A 27,160-nucleotide genomic window follows, 5' to 3' on the forward strand; every position below is an offset into this window, starting at 1 on the left:
CTGCATCACCGAGGCGAAACGGCGACCTCAGTCGATTACCTTTCTTTCCTTTGCTATCCCATGGATATTCATTGCAAAGCAGACCCCTTCTCAGCGATGCACCGTGAGTATACTAAATTAGTTTATAGTTAAAAAACAAACACAAAAAAACTCTGTGCTGTGACTTCGACTCCTGCGCAAATTAGATCCAATACGTTTGCAAAGACAGCGGTGTAATTTACACAGAATACATGCAGTTAGAAACATCGAACTGTGCCTTTACGCATATTTTTCATTTAAAATCCATTAAGGCTCGTTATTTTCCAACGTATTATTACTGTACTGAGGATGAATGCAGTTCTCAAAGATTAAACATGTTTGCACCTTTAATTATTTTTCTAACACTCCTTTTTCTACTTAAAAATATTGGCAAAGTTTGCAGGAATATTCGCCTTAAAATAAATGAAATTACGTCATTTCCGATCATAATAAAATTACGTTCAGAAAATAAGGATAAATGGCCAGTAATATGTTTAAAAACAGGAATATTTCTGGTTTATTTTCAAGAGCACATGGCTCAGAGAAAAGTTTTATTTGTGTTTTTATTTTTTTCAGTAGTTTGTTGTGTCAGAGGTTAATGGGAATGGAGAAAATTTGAGCTAATTTCCTGTGAAGTGAGAAAATAGAAACTCCCCGAATTTAAATACAAAGCTTTTTTTATTACCTGTGAAATGACAGATAGTTTGGAGAGAAGAGAGCACGCTGTGTGTAAATGGACGTGTCACTTCATTTACCCTCCCTCACTTCAGATTTAGGGTGTATAAGAATAAAAAACCTGGGGTAGAAAAAAACTGATGCATCGTTGTTGTTCATTTTCGTCATGTTTTCCTCCATACGATATGCGTAAAGAAGAGCTGGGGCCGTGTGTAAATTATTTATTCCTCCTCATTCGCACCATCCGCGTTTGTAATATGAGTTATCAAAGCTCATTTTAATTATTTACAGTAATTGTGCAAGGAAAATTAAACAGGTTGAAACATAATATCTGCGACATGTGTTAGGCTGCAGGGGAAGAGGTGCTCCTGGAAAATATTGCCTAACCAGGTCAATGTACAGTAGAGAGAGGAGTTATTGATGTTTTTTTTTTTTTTTTTTTTTTTTTCTTTTTGTGGGTTCCAAAAGAGCCAGTGAAATGTTTTTATTTTTAGCATATTTGTTGATGTTTCTTTCATTTTTATTTATTTTATTCTGTGTATTTGAACGCAACACAGTACCTGAACTTTACTATTTTTACTCTTTGGCTGCTTCAATTTCTATCACGTTTTTACCAACTATTATAATTATTATTATTATTATTACTACTACTACTACTACTACTATTATTATTATTATCAAAATGTTCTACCAGTAAAGTATATTTTCTAGATATCTTTCAGTAAATTGTTCGCCAAAATTAAATTGTGCATGCGTGTGTGCATCTAGGTGTCTGTACATACATGGAAATTAATACTGCATGTGTGTATGCAAACAGTAATGTGATTCGAGCTTTTACACTCAAAATACAACGCGTAGCTTTTTATCAGAAAACAAAAGGCACATGAGGAGAAACCGCGTCCTCCTCTGCAGGTATGTAATGTTATGCTCCCCCTCTTGTGCTGCTGTTGTATCCCACGCAGGGCACGGCGGTGTGAACCAGCTCGGCGGGGTGTTCGTGAACGGCAGACCCCTCCCGGACGTGGTGAGGCAGCGGATCGTGGAGCTGGCCCACCAGGGCGTCCGGCCCTGCGACATCTCCAGACAGCTACGGGTCAGTCACGGCTGTGTCAGCAAAATCCTCGGCAGGTAAAAGGGGGGATCCACTACCAACAGAGCCCTATGTGTGTCAATCAATCTTCTATAGCTCGTATATGCGCACCCAGCTCTATTTCAGCCTCAGTCATCGGTTATACAGGCAGGTCATTTTTTTTTTTACTTTCTCTCTTTTTTTTTCTTTCAGTTTTTTTTTCTTGAACACAGCAGTTCTGCATCCGAGATTTTCTATCCATCACCTGCAGCCCCGCAAGAGAAAAGCATCATAATCATGAAATTAATTTTAGGAGGGAAGTGTAAAGATAAGCATTAAGGATAAAAAATATTCCAGAGAAATTTCATGCTTTGTTAATATTATAGGGGACTGTAGGTGATTAAAAAAAAAAAACAAAAAAAAACTACAGAGTACAATGAGGTCACTTGAAAACTGACTTTTCGGTTGTACAGATTGGAGTATTATAGCAGATTAAGAAAAACACCACAGTCTATACGGCCACTATAAAGTCACCTTCATAATCCATTAGGAAAAAAAAAACACCATAAATACATACTTTAAGTTGCTATATTTTTCCATCAGTGTAAAAGCTACTTTAAACCTGATAAATTTAGATTTACATCATTTTTTTTACTTCAGAGCACAAATGCTGTGAGATAATATTTTGAAATATATTTTTTTCAGCTATCAGAAGGCATTTCAGAGGTATTTCATTTCACACACACTGAATGTTTGTCACCAACATTTACCAATAGGTCATGGGGTGGCATGTCGTGCATGCTACTGTAAGCTCATGGAGACTGGAAATGAGGTCCAAACTGAGCTCTTACAGCTAAACTGTCCTTTGTTCTGTCCGTCTCACTGCTTATATTGTGTGATTTTAATTACACACTGCTTTCGTTGGAAATCCGCTCTGTTCACCTTCCAGCTGACACACAATTAGGCCCATGTAACAACACACTTCCAGACCAATAATAGATTAAAGCCGCCATCATATTTGTAGGTGATTTTTTTTTTTCTTTTAATTTTTTTTGCCCTACATGTAACTGCAGAAGGTCGGCGGAGATTTGTTTCCACACAAACGACAATTTAAAGCCACCTTTTCTCATCATTCAGACGACTGACTGGATTGTTGAATTAAGGAGGGATCCATTCAGGAACACTCACTCTGTCCCCATGCAGGTACTATGAAACCGGCAGTATTAAACCCGGAGTCATTGGTGGCTCCAAACCAAAGGTCGCAACTCCGAAAGTGGTGGATAAAATTGCAGAATATAAGCGACAGAATCCAACCATGTTCGCTTGGGAGATAAGGGACCGACTACTGGCTGAGGGCGTCTGCGATAACGACACTGTCCCCAGCGTTTCATCCATCAACAGGTAGGTGGAAACGACAGTTTTAATTTACTTCTGTGATTTTAAAAACCATCTCGAATCGTCCCAAAGCGCTTAAATCATTCCTGAAACAGACCTCTCCTTATTTCTTTCTAAATGCGTGCACACAAGCAAAAGAAAATGTTTTAAGTGAGCAAAATTTAAAAGGAAACTGGGGCCAGAAACAAAAGAAGGAAAACTTTGTCATTTGCCATGCGTAAACCCGATAAATCTGCTCTGAAATAAGCAGATAGCTATTTATCTTCACACATACAAGGCCGAGCTATATAGTCATTTCCAGCCGAGCCTCCCTATCCGGGGTGGTCTCACAAGTGCAATTCAATCCCCCTGTGCGGCCCTCCAAGACACAGCCAGCACGCGGGGGGCTGAGGGCTGGGGCCACGCGGAGAATCACATCTGTCTCGATAAAAACCGATCAATACCGCGTAACCAGATCCAGAGGCAGAGGGAAATACCCAACAAAGTCGTTCAATACGCGGACCACACTGCGACAGAGGCGGCAGCAGCCTCTTTATTGCCAAGCAATTGCTCTGTTTCCCAACACCGAGGTGAATGTGGAGTGACAATAGATCACACATAATCCAACTCTGAATTATTCCGGTTTCAGTCACATATTATTATTATTATTATTATTATTATTATTATTATTATTATTATTATTTAGTTTGAATTACAGTAGCCTATAAGTAGAATAAATCTGGAAACTTGTAGGAAATAAAAAGTATTTCCGTCCTAAAACAGTGTTATCTAAGGGTAAATGGACTATAAAAGAGTTTCTGTTCCACTGAAGCAGCAAAAGCAGCAGACACCCTACACCCTCACCTTTCCACATGAAGCGGGACAGCAGTGTGGACAAAGTATCTTTAGACAGAGGACGCTCGGTGAAAAGCCCCAGTGCATGTGTGCAAAGTGAAAAAAGCCCCATAGTGCCTGCGAGTGATGAACTTTGGTTAGGAGGCACTGTTCCAGAGAGCTGGTCATCGGCATTACATTTTAATGAGCTGAAGAGAGAGTCTCATAACACATCCAGCTAAATGGAGGAGATGGATGAATCTTTACAAACAAGAAAAGCGATAGAGAGGGAAATATTAGAAAATCAAGCTGCAGTGGAAATTTTGGTTTCAACAGGTCTTGTGGCGCCAGTCTTTGTTGTTACCTGTTATTCATAAAACCAAGGAAAATGTATTCAAAGGAGCGTGGTGGCAGTGTTTTATGTGTTAGTATCAAAAAACATTTGCTGGGTTTGAACTGTGTGGAACAGCACTATTAGGAGAAATTGTGTCCTTTGAAACTAAGTTGGCCTGCGCATTAATAATTAACACGAGACCTTTTGGCAATGCACAGATCTGCATTTTTTTTCCTGTTAAAGTGTGGCCTCACAAATCACAACATGACAGTCAGTAGCTTTCACTCCTTAATTTTATTCCTCAAACCTTATATTAGCATTGAAGAAAGGTCAGTTGATTAATATTTCTTTTATTGCATAAAAATTCAGTTATATTTTTAAAATGTTTGTAAAAAAAATCTCACTTTAACTCCAGTGATAGCTCCCTGTATTTTTCACATTGCCAGCTTTTCTGAAATATTGTTTGAATTTGTTGCTGTTAAAGGGAGGATTGAGAAAGATGTGGAGGAGGGAAGAAAGTGAAAAAAGAGGGAGAGAAAGAGCCAGTGGACCCCTGGTGGTCTCTGTGGTTAAGGGGCTGACCTCTGCTCTGTAGACTAAAGAGGATGTCCTGGCTTTAAACACATTTTCCCCTGCATGAATTATTAAAGATTACACAGATACTGGGTTGCACTTTGTTTTGTTGCCGCAGAGAGGAGTTTCTACCCGCTGCACCATGCCCAGTGGACAGAGGCATACCCATAAGGTCCTAAGCGGCTTTCAATCATATTGATCCACATTTTAATATTTCTTTGGGGATTTTCTTTTCTTTTTTTTCTTTTCTTTTTTTTTTTTTACAACAGCCAAACACCAAAGTCGTTAATTCACCCATCCAAATTGCTTATTCAATATCAACAACATGGACTCGAAACAAAGTCCTTGAATTTATGAGGCTCCCTCGAGTCATGAGGTCAGATAACTGTTGTGGTGAGATGTTAGAAATTCAAATAAAATATTGATGTGTGTTTTCTGGAGGAGGCTGCTAGCCTTTGTTGCCCTGCCTGAAGGAGAGAGTATAGAGGACGCATGAGATACTGAGGGGAATGAAAAGAGTCTGATGTACATTTTTGCCCCCTGAGGAAGTTAACCCCATCGCTGCCTGATTCACAACTGATAGCTTATTGCTGGATGCTGCATGCACATTGGAAGCATCACTGGCCTCATCTGCAGTCTGTAAAAGTCTGTTTTTGTCACACCTCTTAAGTGAGAGGGCTTCCATGAGGGATTTCTTGTCGGTGCACAACAGTGCCTGTTATTGAATGATCTGGCATTCGTCTGTCAGTCAAAAGATTACCATAGTCATGGTTTAATGTAATGCGATCATGTCCCATAAGAGCTAAAGCTGAGATTGTATAAATCCCACTGTACCCCTCTGTTTTGCTAAAAGAATTACAGCAATCCTCAAATTTACAAAATGATCATTATCTGTAATTTCTTCATCTTAAAAGTTTTCATATGATGGTGACACCTGCTTTTATTTCTTTTATTTTGAAGTGCACCACAGATTAAAAGACACTGGATGTGGCAGTGGTCTCAGGTTGAGCCAATAAGACACTATTGCTTTCCTGTCACATATAATTTATAGATCACCATTTGCATTTGCTGTTCCTCCCCGCCATTCGTCGTCAACTTTTCTATCCCAGAGTCCCAATCAATAGGCTCTGATCCTCAGTGAGCCTGAAGGATTCCTATGTGCTACACTGAGCAAGAAAAAGACCAAAAAACTACAGCTGACACCAGAGAGGTGACAGAGAGGAATACAGAAATGATTCAGAGAGGAGTGGATAAAGAGAGAAAGAGAGGAAAGAAAGATAAGAGAGGAGCGCGAGAGGCAGGCGTTGTAAAGTACAGTAAAACAGAGGGAGCACATTGGACAGTAGAGCAGAAATGAGAAAAGAGGATGAGGGTGGGAGTGAGAGGAGCGAAAGATCAGGTCTGAGAGATGGAGAGAGAGAGAGAGTGAGCGTGAGGAGAAAAGAGGGAGTGGAGAGCAGGAGAGGGAGATTATTAGAGTTGGCCAGGTAGAGCCAGTGAAGCTGATCATTGAGGTGAATTGATGTGATTTCATGCTTTGTTTGCAAGATCATTCAGACCAAAGTGCAATGAAGACTTTCCCGCCACATCACATCTTACTGGTATGGGGACTTTATCATATTTCTAACCTCAGAATCCAACTAGATTGAATCCACAATCTCAGGGGGCAGCCCCTATTCAGCCTCACACAGGAGCTGAGAGATTGCCCCTAAGGCCCCGAGATTGGCTATTTTGTGACAGGGGCCTGAATATGAGGATACAAGTGCCCCAAACGATGGAGCACTTGTACATGCACAGGCGTAAGTGGACGTGATGTGGCGTGTTTAAGCGTCTCGCAGTGGTGTGAAATCTCCATGCTCTGGAAGCACTATTGATTGATCCGTGTCTGTTGTTCACTTTGCCAGGATTATCCGCACCAAAGTCCAGCAGCAATTCCACCCGTCCCCCGACGGATCCGTCACGCCGCTCTCCACGCCCGGCCACACCATAGGTGAGCGCGAACAAGGCTACACACAGATTACAGCACAGTCAAATGAGCCAATCAGGACTGGCTGAAACAGGAAGAAACTTGGAGCGGGGGAAAACATACAAACACACACACACACACACACCAAAACATGAACACACAGAACATGCATTTACTCATTCCAACACACATGCACATGAATAAACACACTCACGCAGGCGTTACACACACACACACTGTGCACACACTAACTCAGCTTTCTCCATCAGTGCCCAGCACAGCCTCCCCCCCTGTGACCAGCGCCTCCAACGATCCCGTAGGATCCTACTCCATCAACGGCATTCTGGGTATCCCCCGCTCCAACGGCGAGAAGAGGAAACGAGACGATGGTAAGGGAGACACAAGATCCTTTTGTTTTCCGTCCTTTTAATTCTCCCCATCACTCGTCTCCTTCTTTTTTTTCCCTGTGTGTGAAGAAGATGGCATTTATGACAGCGCTGCAGCCAAGTGTGTTTTCTGTGTGCTGTCTCCAGTGACTTGTTATGTTGTATATCAGGCAGGGCAAGTGTTGAGAGAGTGTTGCGATTCAATCAGCTTTTTGATGCCCTACGTTTTACCATACGCCTACAGAGCTGCATCTCAATTTTATACCATGCTCAGGCGTACTGTAGATATCCCATATAGCTGTCATACAAGTCTAATCCCTCTTGGCAAGGCATCAGTGCTGCTGCTCCTCTCATTTCTATATCACAACAAAAGGCAGAAAAAGAAGCTCTTTTGTGATCCTTTGCCTTGATACTATCAGTTAACTACCAGTCATTTAATATTCCATAGTGTATAGATACATAAATACATTTTTGTCTGAGCTGTATTTTATTCGGAGGCGCTGAACAGCATTTAAAACACAATAATAAAGTATTTTTGTATGACTGAATACTAGGCTATACAACACCAAGGGACTGGCAAGAAAATAGACCAAGATATGCTCAAAGATTAAGTGCAAGCCTATCCGGTCCAAGCCAGAATTTCTCATTCCTAGGCAAGGCAAGAGTGGACACACACTGCCTGAGGGCTAATAGATTATCGGTTGTGCAAACAATTGGCTTTTTTAATGCCTATGAATTAACATGTCCCTGGTGGAGGCCTGAACAGGTGTAGGAACAGACCGGTGGAGGCAGGGAGGGGGCTGCGCGTGTGCCTGTGCCTGTGTGTGTGTGTGTGTGTGTGTGTGTGTGTGTGTGTGTGTGTGTGTGTGTGTGTGTGTGTGTGTGTGATTCTGTGGTGCTGCTTTGAGGTGGCTGATGGGATGAAATGGTTGAAAATGATCTCAAAGAGCACTCATCAAAACAGGCCACTTGCTTCTTTTATGTTTCTGTCTCTTTAGTTCTCTGGAGTGGCAACCACTTGGATGGAAGGAAAATAGGACATTGTAAGTTGAAGTTAGACAACCTTCTCTTTTGCTTTGGTCAATCAGATCACAAAACTTTCCTCTCAATTGCTGTTTTTGCTCTTCCAGGGTTGTGAGCTTAGGAGGCCGAGGCGGGGGAGGGATTTTTTTTCCCCAATAAATAATCTCCCGAGAAATTAAAATAAATTAAGCTAAAGTGACTGTGGAAAATCATATTTTCCATTTAATGGCAGGCAGTTCAATATACAGTAATGCACAGTGTCGCTTATTTAGAATTGTTATCTGGCAAAGATAGCTGTGGATTTTCATCAAAAAGATGCATCTTATTGTAAACAAATTTTTAAAATGATATAAACTTAGCATTTCCCCTTAATTTGGCTCTTGATGTTGGGAAAAAAAAAACTGTACAGTACAAAAGCCCCAGTCTACTTGAGCTAGCCAAGATTATGTCACAGCAAAAACACCTGCTAAAATGTTAACATGTTGCCTCGGCAACTCACAACTACATAAATGAGTAAACAGATAAGTAAGTGAACGAATATATTAAAAACAAGGGGAGACCTGGACTTTGTTGCATGTCTGTAAACTAATCAAAGAAAGATTTTAAGCCTGAAAGCTTCAAATGTTTGTGCCTACATTGTTGTTACTTTGCCCACGATGAACATGAAAAGATGCTTTGCACAGTCCTTGCACTGCTGGTGTTGTGACGGTGGTGGTGGTGGCGCGTGCTCTCCAGTGTGGCTGAAGTCAGCGGTTGCCCTTTGAAGAAGAAAAAGGTCCCCATTACTGGAGGGCTGTAGAGATAATGTACTGTGACACGCGTTATGTACACCGGGTCCCCGTAAGACGAGCTTCAGGGACATAGGTGCCATAAGAGCCATTAATCTGTCCTTGTCATGTGTTATTGCAAATTAAAAGTAGCATGTTACACCGGACGGCTTCAAGTGAAGATGGGAGGAGAAAAAAGGGAGACAGAGGAATAGTGGGGATGAGAGGGGAGAAAAAAAAAGTGGGTTTATGAGGTGACGGGGGAAGAAGGAGGACAGCCTCAATGAGAGTTGAGCAAGGATTACTTTTAGGATTTGTGCAAGCGTATATACACACCTATGCATGGAAATGTGCGTGTTACGTGTGTCTGTTAGTAATTCTGTGGCTTCAGATGCTCCTCACACAGTGAACATAGTGACATTTAAAAGAATTTGCAATTCTGCAGAGAAAAGCTATTAATTCACAAATTAACATCTCGCCCCCCTCCCTCCCTCTATCTTGGATGTGCAAGCTATCGAAAAGACAAAAGAAATAGCCTTAAGGGGGGAAAAGAGAGAGTCTCAGCCCTATCTGTGAAGAGATTGGTTTGCATGTCTGCAAGCAGCGATACCAATTATGCCAGTGCTGGGAGAATGCGTCTCAATGCGCCCCCTCCTTTGCCCCCCCCCCCCCCCCTTCACCACCGACGACTCCCCTCCTCCTCCTCCCACCACCATCACCACCACCACCACCAACCCACCCCACCCCACCCCGAATCTATCCATAGCCAGATTTATTTGTGTATCTCATTACAGGAAATGGGATGTTGTTCCTGCCAAATGCATTAATAGTGAAGTGGGGAAATTAGCCTGTTGTACAGCATGCTCTCACTCAGTCATTTAAACCTATGGTGGAAGTGGAAGCCAAGAAAAGACAGAGCGGATTGGGTGACAACTGCTGTGCTATCGTCAAATGTCTATAATAGTGTTAGAAGTCCATGCACTCAGTTAAAAAGTTCAGGCCTTTCTGCTCATGTCGTGATGATTTTGAGGTAATTATCTTGCAAGACGTACCTGCACTCATTTGTTCTTTCCTAAAGGAAATGCTGTTTTTATTAGAGTTGCAGCTTCATGTAAATTCAGTGTGTTCCTGGTCTTGGCACACAGTGACAACTTTCTCCTGACCTTGCTGCTGTATGCAGTCAGGTTGATGTGACCTAACTGTATGTTTCTCTCATCACTGGCTTACCCACGTTCCTGGACGGAGCCCAGTGGAGCTCTGGGGAGGACAGGCAGTAGGGAGCTACAGTGATAAATTAGATGGAGAAAGCAAAGGTCATAACTTGTGATTGTAGCGTGGGTGTGGGATGAGTGTAGAAGAAGCTGATGAGTGTGTGAGTGGGGAGAAAAAAAAATATGGCCCTAGCAGGTTGTTCATTCATGACATAAAAGAACGATTGTACGCAGCAGCCAGAGTCATATCAACTTTGTTCAATAGCTGGAGGAAAAATGAATACAGACGCTGTTTTGATTTGTTCAAATTTGATATTTGGCCTTTTTGGAGATTGTCTGGTGTGTATCTTTTAACACATATGACCCATTTGTGGAGTTTAAATCAGTTAGTGTATGGATTTGAACCTGGGCCTACACTGGTTGACTAGTCAAGCCAGTCCATGACAATGAGTCAATAGAGGATCACTTTAGAAAATAAATGCATCCAGAGCGAGACAGAAATAAATGGAATCATGAGCGCCATGATGGCCCTGATGGGGTGTGTGTGCGAGAGAAAAGCCCAGGTTTGAGAGGGGCCACAGAGCGTAACACGGAGACAAGAAGCTGTTAGGGCACCAACAGTGGAGGAGGACACAAAAGGGTCCACACTGCGTTTCTCCCCCTCCTCCCTCTCCGCTCTATCTCTGTCGTTCTTTCCCTCCAACATTTCACACACACACCCCCCCCCAGAGTCTTTCGCATTCAGCAACATGGCTGAGCGAGACCCTGTATATCGTTGTAAACAATATACAATGTGATCCGTCACAAAAATATAAGGAGAGGGAATTCATTCAATGGAGAGGAATCATGTCAGAGAAAAGTCAATTATGGACGCCAATGCCGAGAATTAATGGAGCGATGCATTACTCAGCTTGAGGAGGGAGAAAAGGCAAGAGGAAAGAAGGCATACGTTAATTGTATTTCCACAAATACTTGCTACACAGGGTGGCAACACTAAACGACAGACTGGTCCAGAGGAGGGTAGAGATGAAAGCAGAGGAGGACAAAGAAAAATAAGAGATGGGCATGGAGTCATATTGAAGAGGGAGAGGGCAGAATGCAAAAATATCCTCCTTATCAAATCATTTTGGTCTGTAACTGAGCCATAAATTACTTTAACAGATTATTTAAAGTTATTTTAAGACTCATTTCAAGAATAAATTGCAATAGTCTCACTGCAATGGCTTATTTTGATTTTTACTGTGATATGTAATATTACTGCATATTTATTTGGCAGGCAGCTGTCTAAAATGACATTTTTCCCCACAAACACACATCAGGAGCAGTTCAGTGTTTTGCTCAAGGACACTTTGACACGTGGAGAGAAGTAAAACCATCAACTTTCAAAATAAAAGGCCAAACTCACTGAGCTGACTCACCTCAGCTGCAGCCACCCTCTTATTAATATCATAGACTCACAAACTGGATCAAAATACTGGTGTACTTTTATTTATTTATTATGAACTTAATTCATTGGACTGAGGATCTGAGAATTTGAATTAGAGTAAATAAAATAACTACAGTGTTTCAAAATACCATCGATGGAGCGTCAGTGCTGGCAGCGAGTGCAAATATCAAATAAGCATCACTATGCCTGCTGACAGTCAGTACACTGGTTGGTGGTGCTAAATCGAATTAATAAAGCTCTTAAACACGCCACAACATAACAGGATCTTAACAGCCATGGCAGTGTTGCTGCCTCTCTCCCTCTCTCTCCACCACCCCACCCACCTCTCTCCTTTCCGCTTCAGAGGTTTCATAAATATAGCTAGCTTACAGGGAAGGAGTGTTCACCCTCTGGGTATACCAGTTTGTTTGTGCTCTCTCTTTTTTCAGGTTTTTTTTCAAGCTCAACTGCATTTTTAAAAACATCAACAAATGATCCCACAATTTGCGATAGCATCATTTCACCTATCAGCAGAGGACGAATAAGTAAACGGTCGACTCGCGGCCTCTGACCTAGGAAACCCTGTGTCATTGATTTACGGAGAGAGCCAGGCGGTGTGTAGGAATTCATTTGCCTTTCAAACGAGCCCCCCCCCCACTCCACTCTCCTTTGAGTTATCTTATCACAAGAACAGGGGAGATGAAAGAAGGACATAAAGTGCCACCATGCCAACACGGGACGTTAACATCCCCCTTAGAGACAAAGCAAGACAGGACAGCTTTTGATACCATTGTAGTCTGTTTCACAGTAGCTACTGTCATTGGTTAACTCTTTGTGTGTGTGTGTGTGCATGCACATGCATATGTGTGCGCGTGTGTGTGTGTACAAATGGCTGAAAGTGTGAGTATTAGATTGCTGAAGGTGTACAGCAACTCTTAGATTCCAGTTGCAGTTTCATGTGCACTGGTTGCGTTTGTGATTGGTGCTTTGAGTTGGTGCAAAGCTGTATAGACCATCCATAATATTCAAATACATAATGGTGAAATATGTAACTTTGGACACAATGATGTAAAAAGGCATCTGTCTCTTCAAGCTGATCAAAGAGAGTATTTACCTGAAAGTCCTTTGCTTTACGGATGACATGGGAATGTCACCGCTGGAGAGTCTTGTTTTTATCTGGGTTTGTCTCCTCACACTTTGGTGTTAAAACAAAGAGATGCAGTCAGCTGGTGCTGTGGGAGTGATAAGAGAATACCTGCTGAGACACCCAAAGGGGTTGAAGAAACAGTGAGAAAATGAAAAAAAGCCAGTCAATGAGACACACACACACACACACACACACACACACATACACATACACGATCTGACAGTCTGGCTTCACACTCCACTTGACACGCTGACTGTCAAAGGTTGAATCTGATTTATTGCAGCTATCTTGATGATATATGTCAAACATGAACCTCTAATGGCAAATTCTGAAAATAAATGATTTACTATTATTCCTATTTAACGGGCCAAATCAGTAATTTTTTGGCCACATAAATTTTAAATATATTCACACACATAACTGAAGAGTTTTTTTTTTTTAAAAGTATGTGTACCTGAACCTTTTTTTTTTTTTTTTTTTAAATTGGGGCTGTTTCACTCTAATTTTTAAAACATTACTGGTGTAAACAAACCTTTAACAACATCACAAAGTGTTGCTAATAGAGATTTAGTCGTTGTTTATTGTTAGTCCCTGTGTTAAAGTGACTGTCAAGCAATTAGCAAGTTCCAAAATTGGGTTTTTAATTTTGATAGTGAGGCTTTTCATTATGTTTAGATTACAGAAAGTGCACAAAAAAAGTGTATCTGTGATTGGAATCTATGTCCTTCTGCTACCAGTTCAGAAAGCCTGCTCATGTAAGGGGGTGCTGAGTATAAGAATTCTTCTCCACTGTGAATGACAAACACTCACTATTGATCGAGTTTGCCTCTTTTCTCAGACCAGCTGATACGAGGTAATTAATGACTCCATTTTCCTCTGTACCACAGACAACAATTTAGTCTTATCCAGCAACACTGATGCTGCTCCACCACCAGCAACCCCAACCCTTCACCCAAAAAAGAAAGAAAAAACCTGTGCTAAAATACTTGGTTAACTGATGGAAGGAAAAATACATGTGCAGGAAGAAAAAAAACTGAGTCCTTCATAAATGTTACACAAAGCTAAAGTCAATTTATTTCAGTGGTGAAGCTCACATATACTCACACCACCAACACACACCTTCTACCTCCTCTACACATACACACACACACTCATACCCAATTGCAGTTCTCTATTCCGTTCTCTCCATGGATCTATTTCTTGGTGCGAGTCGGGTTCATCCTCTGGCCTCAGCCATTGAAAAAAGGTCAAGCAGCCGAGCAGAATGGCAATAACGCCCCTGAAATGGTACCATCAGTGGAACATGATTGATCAATTGAATTCCATAGCACAGAAAAATGTGGGATTAAGTAGAGTATTATACGCACAATGAGTTGAGGCATGATGTTCATTCCAAGTTCATTTCGCCTCCCTCCTCTGCTGGCGGATCAGGCAATCAATAGCGGCCTTGCATATCATATATCACCGCTGGCTCGCCCAGGAGAGAACATAATCTGCTGCAAATTTAGAATGACAGATTTGTACGGGAGCTAAAGCCCTCATCCGCTGTTGGCGGCGGGGTATAGGGAGAAGAGGGAGGGTGGCGGCAGGCAAGCAGCAGAGTGGAGGTTCCTGGGATGCTGGCTGGAGGTTTTAGCTGCTTTTTTTTTTATTTCAGTGCTCAGGACTTGATGAGTGAGCAAAGGGAGCGCTGCAGCGGTGGCGGTGGGCTCCCTGGCCAAGTTGATAGGGTCAGAGATCAGGAGAACGAAGGAGGCATAGGCTCATTTGTTTATATAGAGTGTGACCGAGTGAGGAAATGCATACACTTGCCCTCGACGCCCCGTCCTCATTCGGCCCTGAGTGCCGTCCCCACTCCATTCTGTTTTCCAGAAGACAGGCAATATGTGGGGGATGGAGGGAGAGAAAGAGAGACAGAGAGAGGGAAGGGTAATATGTTCAGGAGGAAATAGTACAGTTAAATAATGGCTCTCCATTTCCCGCTGGCAGAATGAGAGGCTCTGTATGTAATCGCCAGCCCTACTTTCTCCTCCTGAAACACACGCTCTACCTTACAAGTATATATTTGCACTGAAGGTAATCCATCAATTACCATAGACCTATCACATGATGACCGTGCTGATGGTGGCGAGGAGACATGGGGGGAGGCAGAGAGCTGCTTGAGTGAGTGTATATGTGTGAGAGGAGGAGAGAGAGAGAGAGAGACAGTGAAAAACAGAGAGGGAGATAAAAGGCAGACATGCTGGTGGGTCTCCCTGAATTTACTACTGCTCCTCATGCCATCACTCTTATACCTATTGAGCTCAAAAAATGTTCTCCTCATGCTTACCTCACATTGCTAGCCTGCTAGAATGATGCCAAGTAAAAAGACGAGCCATGCCCTGATGCAGAGTGTTGTCGCCCTCCCTTCCTCCCTCTGTTCTCCCTCTCCTTCTTTCTCTAGATGGCTCTGATGGCTCAGGCCCCGGCAGCGACTCTCAGGGCAGTGTGGAGAGTTTAAGGAAGCATCTGCGAGCAGACGCCTTCACCCAGCAGCAGCTGGAGGCCCTGGACCGTGTGTTTGAACGCCCTTCTTACCCTGATGTCTTCCCCACTTCAGAACACATCAAACCCGAACAGGTTGGCAAGACAGATTTCACATTGGCATTTACAGCCTTAGATCCTCATTTCTGTCCTTAAGTTGTAGTAGCCAACAGTAAAATAATTTACACTGATTTATAACATTATAGAGTGAATAAACTGGTAGCCATTCTGACACTGGCGACAAAAACGCTCTGTACAACTTCTTGCTTAAAGCAACCTACAAGCCTACAGCCTATTACAGCGGATAACCTTTATTTACATTCATTAGACTGTTAAACAACAAGAGACTATTAATTTTTCCATTGGAACTCTATGTGGGTGCCCATGCAGCCTTAGCAGTGCCCTAATTGAGTTCATTTTCATCTCTGCGCGATCGCGGGGAATTACAGCGGCGATAAATCAGAGGGACAGCCCCTCAGCCTGCTATACAGCCCCTAATGCAGCTAATTACCAAAGTGATTTCTACGGCAAGATCAATACCAAAACGAATTGGAAATGACTTGCAATCACAAAGAGTGGAGGAGAAGGTATTAAAAAGGCGAGAGGAAGGTGGAGGAGGGGAGAGAAAAACGGCGTCAGAATGGTCCAGAAAAATCAGTTTTAATTTAATGTAATATTAATCAGGCCGCTTTCCACTCTTTCTGTGCACCTCCTTTTTTCTCCCTGTTTCCAACACCCCCTCCTTTTCTTAAACTGGTGAAAAGGTGGGATATTAGGCTATTAGGGGCTTGTCTGGTGTCTGCATCAGGGCATTAAAAAGCCATTTTGAAGAGCCCAGGCTGAATAGGCCTCATCCCTCCCACACTTCTGGCAGCCATGTGGTCAGGTCATTCAGGCCCCTCTGTGCTTGCCACTCGCCCTCCGCCCAGCCCTGCCCAGCCCTGCCCACAGCCCATCTGCATGACAAAATGGCTCTTGTGCTGCTGAGGCCCAGCGGAATAGAGAGAAACATCCAGCCTAGTGCCAGGGAACAGTTGTAAGCAGACAATTAGAGTTTATCTGGGATAGAGGCAGACAAGACTGGGGTCACCAGCTTGCCCCTGTGGGACCCCCCTGTCCCATTGAGACAAACAGATGCACACACGCACTCTGATACAAACACTGACACAAATGTGTGCACACACACTTATCCTTTTAAAGAGGAGTCGGGTCAGGAAGTGTCATCTCATTAACAAACAGGATTCATCACAGCTGCTAGCATAGTCTTAACCCGAGATTAAAGTGAACAAATTCTAAAGAGTCAAGCTGGTGGTTGATCCTCATGTCAAGTTTTCTAGTGCAGCACAGTAGACTATTGCATTTTTTGAATGAGAAATTGTAAAATATGAAAGATGGCTGTTTTATCACAATTGGAAAGAAATGCAATGAAAACCTCCATTATAAAGAAAAATACTAATAAAAATATGAAAGCTATACAACAATACTCAGTATTTTATCATTTTATTAACCCAGGTTTATGTGTTCATCCTGGAGGCAAAGCACAAAGGTTGATTTTGAGGTTGTACTCCCCTTTAAAAAAAAAAAAAAAACACCACATGTCTCTCCTGTAACAAAGCCCTGAATGTCTCCTCCCTTGACTGGTCACAGGGATGACTGCAGTGGAGCACAAAGAGCCAGCTGACACCCCGTCCTTTCACTCCTCTCCCAATCCCTCTCTCATCCCTCTCTCCCTTTCTGCCTTCTCCTCAGACAAGCCTTAATGCATGCATACATCATGGGCCTTGGTAAAGCACAGGGAGCGGGGACAGGATGGGCTGAGAGAGGGGCGCAGAGTGTACACAGAATTCACAGGAAATATTCAGATGGAAACACAGTGAGAGGATCACAGACAGCTCTCTCAAATACACCAGGGGTTATCCTCAGACATATTTCACATATTGTCACTTAAACTAGTAGATCTGTAACTCAAAGTGGGCTCGCGTGTAGTATGGCAGTGATATTAACCAGATCATGACACAGTCTGGTGGAATGTGAAATTATATTAAATATAAAAAGTTTGAATTGAAAGTTTCAGACTGCCACCTATTCACAGGTGCATCTCTCCGCTGACATATTTTTTGCATTTGTTGCGTGTTTGTCTACAGGCGAATGAGTACTCTCTCCCATCCCTGAATGCTGGCCTGGAAGACGTGAAGCCAAGCCTCTCCACCAGTGCCAGCTCCGACCTCGCCTCCAGTGTCTCCCAGAGCTACTCTGTTGTGACAGGTACAATCTGACTCATGCTACATTGATCCCTGAAAGAATGCGCATAGCAGAAGCAGCAGGTCGAAGACATCTTGGTGGTCGATTTTGCAGGACTCATTGTTCAGAACACAAATATAGTGTGTTTAGCTTTGTTTCTGCTGCAAAGTCTCTCAGTCGCATCCTGTCAGTTGAGATGTGGGTTTGAGGGGACACATTGCTGACTTTTTTGGGCTTTCACTTTTACATATAGTAACTCATTGTGCATATTATTGTCAGGGATGAATGGATTACAATTTTAAACATCACAAATTTAGAATAAATTCTCTGAGTGGATTTGGTATTGAAAAAATCACATTCAGCTACTTCTTATTTAAGATATTGCATCATCATTGACTCATCAGTTTTGGCTGCCACTTCCTGATGGCATGCACATTTTCCAGTGATATAATTCTTATCACCAAATGAAAAAGCTCCTCTTTCATGGCACTTTTTTTTTTTTTTTTTTTTTTTTGGAGGCACTCCGTGTGTTTATTTCCAGAGCGAGGTGATATATCATCTGAGCCCATTAAATCCTACAGGCCTTTCACACGCTGCTCCTAACTGGCTATTGTGTTAGCCTGGATTGGCCCGCTAACAGATTGACTGGGAGCACTTCTCATAAGAGACAGCTGCTGTTCTCGCCGCGACACGACGTTGTCATCAAAGGCTATGATAGCCTGTTGATTGACAGCGGCTGGAATAGCACCGTGGCTGGCTGGCTGCCTCATGCTGTGGGGAGAGAGAGACACAGAGAGAGAGAGAAAGTAAAAGAGAGAGAGACCCAGATACAGATGAGACGCTGACAGTTAAACACTGAAATTACAGGTTTTTTCCAACTTATGAACCGGCTGCTGTTTTCAATAGTAACTTCCACTGAGAGCCAACAGGTAATGGCAGGTGCAGTGTATTGAATATCGTGTAGTATTAACGATCTGTATCATATAACCCACACTAACCCACACTGGCTTCTTTTGCTCTGCTGTCGAGGTTGATGGCCGTCTGGTTAATTGAAATATTGTTTCATTGTGGCTGCTGAGGCACTTTCCCAGGAGAGGTTAGGTTTACTGATGGCCACGCTGACTCGAGAATAATATGCCAGCCTTTTAATAAAACACCCATAATTATGCAGTGGGCATCAAAGTCAATGAGTCCACTGTGGTGTGTGTGTGTGTGAGAGAGAGAGACAGAGAGTCAGAGAGAGAGAGAGTAAGTAAAGAGGAGGACAGCATGATTGAAAACTGCAGTAGCCCTTCTCAAATGATCCCTGTAGTCCAGCCCCAGACCCAGGCACAGAGCTATGGGAAAAGAAAGACCCCTTTTTTATTCCTGAATATGTGGGAGGTAGATTTGCCCCAGAAAGTTGGGCCTCAGGAGAAGAAAGGTGTGTTTTTGTCTTTTATGCTGGGCTCCTCCTATGAAAGCGGTCTCGCTCCAGGGAGCACACTCATAGCAGGTGGCCTCCAAGCCACCTGGGGGACTGGGGCCTCCTAAAGCGATACATGTGAGGGTCCATAGATTGCATAATGAGGAGGTGAACTAACAAAACTTTAAGTGGAATATGACAACAAACTTTGGTACAGCCATTTTATATATATATATATATATATATATATATATGAGTATTCCAAGCTCCAAATTAAACTCAAAAGTAATATCCAGTAAACTTTTATTACTTAATTTTCACGACTATGCAAAGCAATGCATGAAGCCTTTGATTGGTTGTAGGTTGTTAGTGCATAATATTATTTTTTCTGCCATTAGCAAACCCTGTAAATAGGAATGTATGCCAAGGCTGAAAAAATGCTAAATTACCTTCCTCACTTAGGCTGAGATCCAATTATCAATAAATTATGCTCTCATACTGGATGGGGCTACAAGATTATATTCATTCTTTAAATGTTTTCTGCTCCCAATTAAAATTCATACAGTTATTGATCTTGTTGATTTTTATGTCCTGAAATTTGCATAATCTATTAAAGATGAATGATTAATGAAGTGCTCGGTTTTGCATTCCAAGGGCGCTATAGCAAAAGCAATGTCGGCCATCTTTTGTGTCCTCTGTTTACCCTAATGTGTGAAAGAGACAGTTACCTAGGAAGGCGGGCAGCAGCCAAATCAGAGAGAGATTTAGGGCACTGAAATGCACTGCTGGGATTTAGTAAGAAGTAAAATTTCTTCTCCTGCACAATGAATATCTCTAGATTTTCAATATTTAAATTAAATTTCATTGTAATGTTGCCAACATAGTGGAAAAATGCTTCTTTTGAAGGAGAATACTCGCTTATCTACCTATATATATTTGCCTTGCTTAAAATAGTGCATATTTGACTGGATAAGAAGTAAATGGAGCAGTCTGTTTAGGTGTACACAAGCTGTAGAAAAACTGTAGTGCTTGTGTCTGTATCCAGTAAGTGAGCAGTGAGAACTCTTCAGTGCATCCATGGATAGAACAACATGTCATGATTTACTCCTGGTCTCTGGCTCTGGTCCAGCATTTGTTTGTCTGCACAATTTTATATTAATACCTGAACAGAGAAAGCAACATACAGTATCCTGCAGGTCCTCTGCATCTTGACTTGGCTTTATATTTAGTAAAATATTGTAGCTACTTATCAGTAGTTAAATAGGGTTACACCCACTGAGAGTTCAGTGGTCTACGTGCAGGCTGGGCTTGATAATCACTCTCACCAGAGCCTGTGGGGAGGCTGAGTGTAAATGGGCACCCCTCTGACCTACTACAACTCCAGCAGATGTGAAGACCCAGCGCTATTCCATCTGTCTTTATATCTATCTGCCTTCTCTCGCCTATCTATTTCTCTTTCTCCCTATAAGTGGAAAATGACAAAACTGTACAGATGAGAGGGTGGAGGTGAAGAAATAGCATTTCATTTCAAATTAATTTCAGCTCAAATGTACACCTCACTCTGAGCCTATTTTATGACTTGGCAGTACCAAGCTACTCTCTGCTGGGTGGCAAACAACAAGCAGCCACCTAACCTGCAGTGCCTGGTGTGTGGCCTGGTGACAAACGGCTTGTCTCAGCTCAGTTAACGCCCGCAGCCCCGAGCTCGGAAATTAATGTTTATATCAACCCCCCACAATAGCGCGCTAACCTTTGAGCACACATTTGATAATGAATGACTTTAAACATGTGGATGGGGAATTCAAGCTATTTGGCCCCACAAATATTCTTTACTCACTCACAATTAGATGCAGCCTTTAACAATTGTTCCTTTGTCCATTTTTTTTCTATAAGTGGAAAACAAAGGTAGAGAGTTTAACTGGCTGTACTTGAGGCAAACATGACTGTGTCCAAGTTGAAGTAAATTTAACATTTAATTCTCTGTGGACTTGTCTCCAGATGACCTTGCCCTACCTACACAAGAGGGAAGTTTTGCTGTGATCTTCAACATACAGTAGGAATGAAAAAGTTCTCTGTAGATTGAATGTCAGCCTCTGAAAACAAGAGTTCTGCCAGTAAATGTTTTGCGCACCAGAGTTCCTCTGTGTACATTTAAAAACAAAATGCTCACTTGAGAGAAGGCTGTTGCAGCTATATCTGGACACATCACTCAGAGGACTGTTGTAGGTTCTTAACAGTCCATTTCTATGGTTGATGGGGTCTGTAGCGGTGGTAACAGTGGTAGAGCACAGACAGATGTTGGAGAACTCTATAGCGTCTCCACCCTCTCAGAGATGTGTTTGCTGGGTAGAAGAGTCCCCAAGGACTCTGAGTATATCTTCCATCTCCATCATCAAGGCCTGTGATTTGACAGGCTCCCTTTACCCAGGCTCTGCCTCGTCTCCAGGACAATAAGCAACACCATGTCTGATTAGTTTCAGAGTTCAGTGGTCTTGAACGCAGCGTTTGTATCGGTTGTTGTTGCGTTGTAACCCCTGTCTGTTTGACAACGGGTTGCTCGGGCACTGAGAAAACAGAAGCCCACAGTTGTATGCAGGAGGTCTCCGGTACAGTGTAAACAGGCTCAACCTGGGCTTCGTGTTTGGCATCCTCAGCATTATCTTAAAGTTCAGATTAATGATTAAAGGTTAGGTGTCCCAGAGTCACCCTGGTAGTAAAATAAGTTATCCTAATAAGACAAATGAACTGTATTTGTGTGAGCAAGGTTCACTTGACAAGCAACCTGAGGTGATAGACCCACAATCCACTTTTCTAAACAGTGACATACAATGATTTGATTGTTTTGTTAAAACTGTGAGTTTGTTCCACAATGTAGTCTCTTGGTTAACTGTGAAATTCCCGCTAAATGGTTTGAATGTGTAATGCCACTGATTGAAGTGTATATTGAATGTAGTGCTATGAGGTTTCTGACAGAGGCTAACTGCTAACATTATCTACTTTATTGTCTTGTATTAATAAATGCATGCTTTTTCTGAGAGGATGGGGGCTGTTTTGCATCCAAATCAGCTGACTTTTGAAAGCTGTTTTAACTTGAAATACTCTAACAGACTGCATGTTAGCTATAATTAACTGAAGAGCAGAGCTGAGCGCTAGCCATTTGCAGTCATTCCCCTATGCAGACCCTGCTTCCAGTAAATTGACATATTTGTACAGTGCATGTGACAAAGTTATAGTCCACCCAATTAAATGCAGAGCTCACTCATTAGAATATTTCTGTTCACGCCAGAGATTTGTGGCAGCCATTCTTTTTAATGATTTGATCATAAGTCAAAAATGTACATTGTTATATATTGTGTCGTTTCCTAGATAACAATGGTATTTGTCTCGATGAGATGAAAGTACTCAGGGATAATTGCAGTACCTCTGACTAAATCAACAGTTATAGCTGTCACAAAGACAAAGAGGGAGAGAGAGATTTGGAGAACCTGCAGTAGATTTCTATGGGAAAGCAGTCAGCTACATTGCCTGATTCCCTGGCATTAGGTTCATAGGGCTGACAGGGTTGCATCCCCCTTCCATAGAACAGCCTTTATCTTAATGAGGAATCGCAACACACAGTCCTGTTGTAAAACAACAATGATGGGGGAAGCAGCTAATGAGGCTATCATGGTGTCGGGAAAGAGCCATCTCTCCCTAAAGGCCCCAGCTGAACAGAACAGGATCTGCGGCAGACGTGGAGAGGCCAGAGACAGAGCTCACATTGATTACATAGGTTCGAGAGGCAGAGCCGGTGAAATGAAAGATGCCAAGACTCATCAGCCAAATTAGATCAAAGTGTAGAGTTTTGAACTGTCTGCGAGCCGATTGTTTGGTTATTTGTGGGAGTGATTTTGTTGTGAGAAAGCAGCCGTGAGATTATGTTGTTTGTTTACCCAAAACCTTGGGGAAATTTTTTACGCATTTGAGCTTGATTGATCAGGCGCGATGTGTTGTTGCAACATTCCACTGGTGTATGTTTCCACTTAGTTGAATGAATTACTGCTGGATGCATATGAGATTATTATTATAAGCTATGTAAATGAACAAATCAACTGCTAAAGACTGCTTATCTATTCAGAATTCATATGAATCCATATGTCTGGTCTTAAGTTGGTAAAAGACTGTACCAAGTGTGCTTCTTGCAGGCTCCCTTTAATTCCTATTACAAATCTGCTAAGGATTTGGAATCCTGTCTCTGTTTGATTTATTGCCTTGTGGCTATGTGCATGACAACTCTAAAAACCTCTGCTGCGACAGATTGGATTTGTTTTCGCCTCTGTACAGTAGTTTTCCTTTAGGTTATTTGGACATTTAGAAAGAAAAACATCCATCCCACCATATATCTGAGTGACTGAAGTGAATGTACAGTATGTGAGGAGTTAAATGTCTACATTATATCTAGTTTTTTTTTTCTTTTCTTTTGTTTCCACCTGGCAGACTCTCACCCATCATATCCACCTTCCATGTGTGTAAAGCGGGAGCCCCATGAGGCATCCTTTGCTCCCTTCACCCCCTCTTCTGTTGGGGACTCTGCTCTAGCTGACATCTTGCCCCACCAGTCCAGCCTCTCTGTAGATGCCTCTACTCCCAGCTACCCTGCCCATGCCCACGGCCCCTGCTACAGCCAGTATGCCAGCCAGCCTTTTATAGCAGGTACAACTTTACCCTTAAGGCCCCATACCCAGATCAAAATTCAATCAAGCTCACTCTCTTCCGTTGATTTTTTTCCCCATCATTTAACTCTGTGTTTGTATGATTTAGTAATTCTCAAATACAAACCAAGTCAAAGCAAACTGGCTTTCACATTGCAAAGCCATCAGTCCCATCATGCTTTGTGGCTTTACTGTTGTGTATACAGGAGCGACACTGACTGCCCCTCATTAACAGCAACTGCTCTCTCCCCCCTTTTCTACCCTGCTTTTCTCCAGCTCTGACCCCTTGCTCGTCACTTGGGTTAACAATAGGCCTCCAGGTCCTTCCAGCCTCGTGACAAGCCCGAGGTCTGCGGGTGTGGAGGGCAGGCAGGGCCAAAAGGGGAGGGGTGCAGAGGCAGAGATATGGGGAAGATGCTGGGGCCTGCTATGGACCCACAACTCCCTGTCCTGTGTGCCCCTTCATCCAGCCAGGCCCAATGCTGTCACTGTTAATTACAGAGCTGAATGTGGAGCAGAGAGCAGAGAGAGCTCTCATTGGCCTAATGCTCCTGTCAGTTTTAAAGCTGCTTAGGACAGTGGTACATTGATGTTACAGGAGTTATAGTCTCTGATGAGATAATTTCGTTAAAAATAAACTGTCAGGGCTGCACCTAGTGCATGCTGGGATAGGCCTCAGCTCTCTGAAACCCCAGACAACATGAGCATTTCAGAAAATGGATATCAACATGCAAAAAAAAAGCTGCACTATTTTACATGTGATTTTTGTATTTTTCTTTTTCTTTTTCCTTTGTTTCTTCTCCTTTCTTCAGACTTTTAAAATGCATCAAATCAGTTTGATGGCGTGATGTATTGTGACAGACAGTAGCTTTGCTTCTATTATGAATCACTTCACTTGGTAATTTATAAATATCATTATTACAGGATTTGGGGTCCAGAGGAGAAATTACCCCTTCTCAGAAAAAAGACTATGCAAAAATACAGTGACAGTGATACAATATCTGCCTCTATCAACAAAAGTATGATTTAATTTTTTTATGGTCATGTTGAAGTACTCACAAATCTTGGTTACAGTTAAGGAAACATGATTAGAGAAAGTTCGAGCATAAGACACAATGTGTTTAACCAAAGTCCCTGCACTGTGTGGCACAAAAATATAGCACTTCCTCTACTGAAAAAACATCCAGGCAGTGGTTACATACAAACAATAATGACTGTGTAAACATAATTTTACAGAGGGATAAAAATGTAAACCTATTTCTGCATTCGAGCATTCTTATGACTGTTTTCCTCTTGTGTGCCTGCAGGTCGAGACATGGCTAGTACCACCTTACCTGGCTACCCACCTCATGTCCCCCCAACAGGACAAGGCAGCTACCCCACCTCCACACTCGCTGGAATGGTTCCTGGTAGGTGACACTGTTCCCTTTTTATGATGCTATTAATTTTACTTTTAGTCCTTGATCTTGTTTAAACAACTTGAGGTGACTTTAAGCTAAACCAGTCTCAGTGCTTTCCTGTGATTTCTTTAACAGTACGCATGTATACTAGGAATGCATACAAACTCCCAGTCACTATTGAGAAAATGAAGAAAGCTTAAATCATTGCTCTAGACTCAAAGGATTGAAGGAAGCTTGTTATAGCTTTGTTAGACTGCGGTTAGCGTGTGGTTAGCATCTGCGGATGAGGACATTAGATGAACTCGATAGGCGATCACCACAATCAGTGGCCGTGAGATAGGACAGTTCCTCTCAGTTACACTCCAGCTCCCAGCGCTCATTACCCTCGCCGTGTCCACACAGCGCACTCTCACCAGCCCCGTCGATAAACACTGCTTTTGCTCCTCTCCTCGCCTCCCCGGACACTCAGGGCTGCAGAGCGTATCTCTTTCCCCTCTACTTAACCTGCAGTTCAGGTTCACAGCAAACAGTTAAGGGTCAAAACACAGAGGCGTGGAGGGCCTGTAAATATTTAAATCACTATCTCTCTCAGGGATGAGCTCGAGTTACACGACCAGCAGTGAGGATGCTATAGCTGCCAGCGCGTGTAGATCTCTCCTCCAAACAACTGAAAACACAATTCCCTTTATTGCTCACAGACATGTACCTTTCACACTGACCGATAATCACAGCAGGCGTGCAGTATTTACAAGAGAGCTCAGTGTGCATGAGCGTAACATTTTAAGATATAGATGGAAGTTAGAGCTCATTATTTATATGCCACTGGATATACTTACTCAAAAGCACATACAAGCACACAAGCACAAATGCCTTCTTAATCCAGGCGTTGTAGGTTTTTTTTTTTTTTTTTTTAAACTGGTAGTGAATGACTAAGATTTAGTGACTGGCCCCAAACACTGTTAAAGCAAAGGCCATTCTTCAGCAGCTTCATATAAAACCCAGCCTTTATAGTCTCATAAAAAGAAAGAAACCTGTGGACCCACAGCCTCGCTCCCTGACATTCCCTCAGCCTCCCGTCCTCTCCACTACCACGTCCTGCACTGGAGGACAAAGAGAGAAGAGTCTCAGAGGAAACCTATTAGGGAGTTTTGAAGCGAAGCATCATCGCTTAAAAGCAGAGGAAAAAAAGCACTTAAGTCCTCACTTAAGGAAAGAATAGATGAAATCCTAAAGACTAACAGGGGATTAATAAAACAATCCAATTCACCTGAAGGGACTGTGGAGGAAAGCTACACAAGCAGTCAGGACAAATACGCCTCAAAAACACTGCTGTGTGACAAGAGTGTAATGTAACCACAATGTCTGTTTTTACAGATTAATATTTCACAATAGTTGTCACTCATTTCAGTTTGTTAGCTCTTTGCTAATGTTTGTTTTTATTGATTTGTTCTCTAGGAGGGGACTTTTCTGGAAACCCTTACTCTCATCCACAGTACACCACTTACAATGAAGCATGGCGGTTCAGCAATCCAGCATTACTAAGTAAGCGACTTTATCTTATATAATAAAATATGCATCTACAGTATGTTAATGAACTTTAAATGTTTTGTAGACATATTCTAAATTTAAAGCCATATTCAAAAACAATTTAAAAAATTCTCCTGGCTCCATGTATTCTTTATCACTGGAGCTTTAAACACATGTCTTACTTGAAGTTTGACCTCATGGTTTCCAACGGCTCGTTCTTCTGTTAACTTTCAGGTTCCCCTTATTATTATAGTGCCGCATCCCGTGGCTCCGCACCTCCCACTGCTGCCACTGCCTACGACCGCCACTAGTTACCATGGAGACCAGCTCAAACTGCAGGGCCAGGGCTTCGGCCTCCATATTGTCCCCGTCTGAGAAACACTGAGGTCAAAGGGAAGCGTGGCGGAATGCTAAAAGGAAAAAAAAAAAAACCCGTGATGTTACATGTGATGTGGAGGAAAGAAGGATCAGCAAGGTCGACGCCGGGTGCATCTAGCCCGGCTTCAGCGTTAACACACTTTGGGCCTAAAAGGGGCCCGCGGGCGTTCAGAACTCACCCATCATGCCCTC

The 27,160-nt window shown here is 42.5% G+C and overlaps 1 protein-coding gene and 1 long non-coding RNA gene across 7 annotated transcripts in view; one reads left to right on the top strand and one right to left on the bottom strand.

Annotated features, from left to right (window-relative positions):
* The first annotated feature begins 1,480 nt into the window (after positions 1-1,480).
* pax2a (paired box 2a) lies at positions 1,481-26,965 on the top strand. Of its 4 annotated transcripts, none has more exons than XM_051076925.1 (10): positions 1,481-1,821; positions 2,966-3,163; positions 6,782-6,867; positions 7,113-7,232; positions 8,228-8,272; positions 15,247-15,422; positions 17,471-17,591; positions 24,971-25,072; positions 26,519-26,605; positions 26,844-26,965. In XM_051076925.1, exons 1-10 carry the CDS (start codon positions 1,577-1,579, stop codon positions 26,963-26,965), a joined length of 1,302 nt encoding a protein of 433 aa, XP_050932882.1. In that variant the 5' UTR covers positions 1,481-1,576. The 4 variants fall into 4 exon arrangements, with proteins under 4 accessions (XP_050932882.1, XP_018527382.2, XP_018527386.2 ...); XM_018671866.2 differs by having other exon boundaries at positions 26,825-26,944; XM_018671870.2 differs by lacking the exon at positions 8,228-8,272.
* Positions 8,444-27,160, bottom strand: part of LOC108880381 (uncharacterized) — a 61,252-nt gene continuing 42,535 nt past the window's right edge. Inside the window, exons 4-8 of one of the 3 annotated variants that reach the window (XR_001960472.2) lie at positions 26,773-27,000; positions 14,171-14,664; positions 13,961-14,082; positions 12,771-12,888; positions 8,444-9,010 (exon numbers count right to left, since the gene is read on the bottom strand). This is a non-coding gene — a long non-coding RNA (uncharacterized LOC108880381). Of the gene's footprint in view, positions 9,011-12,770; positions 12,889-13,960; positions 14,083-14,170; positions 14,665-16,809; positions 18,339-25,731; positions 26,164-26,772; positions 27,001-27,160 lie in introns of those variants that run through there. The other 2 variants (XR_007814846.1, XR_007814847.1) reach the window with 2 other exon arrangements.

Source organism: Lates calcarifer, linkage group LG16_LG22 (genome assembly GCF_001640805.2).
Source record: "Lates calcarifer isolate ASB-BC8 linkage group LG16_LG22, TLL_Latcal_v3, whole genome shotgun sequence".
NCBI lineage: Eukaryota > Metazoa > Chordata > Actinopteri > Centropomidae > Lates > Lates calcarifer.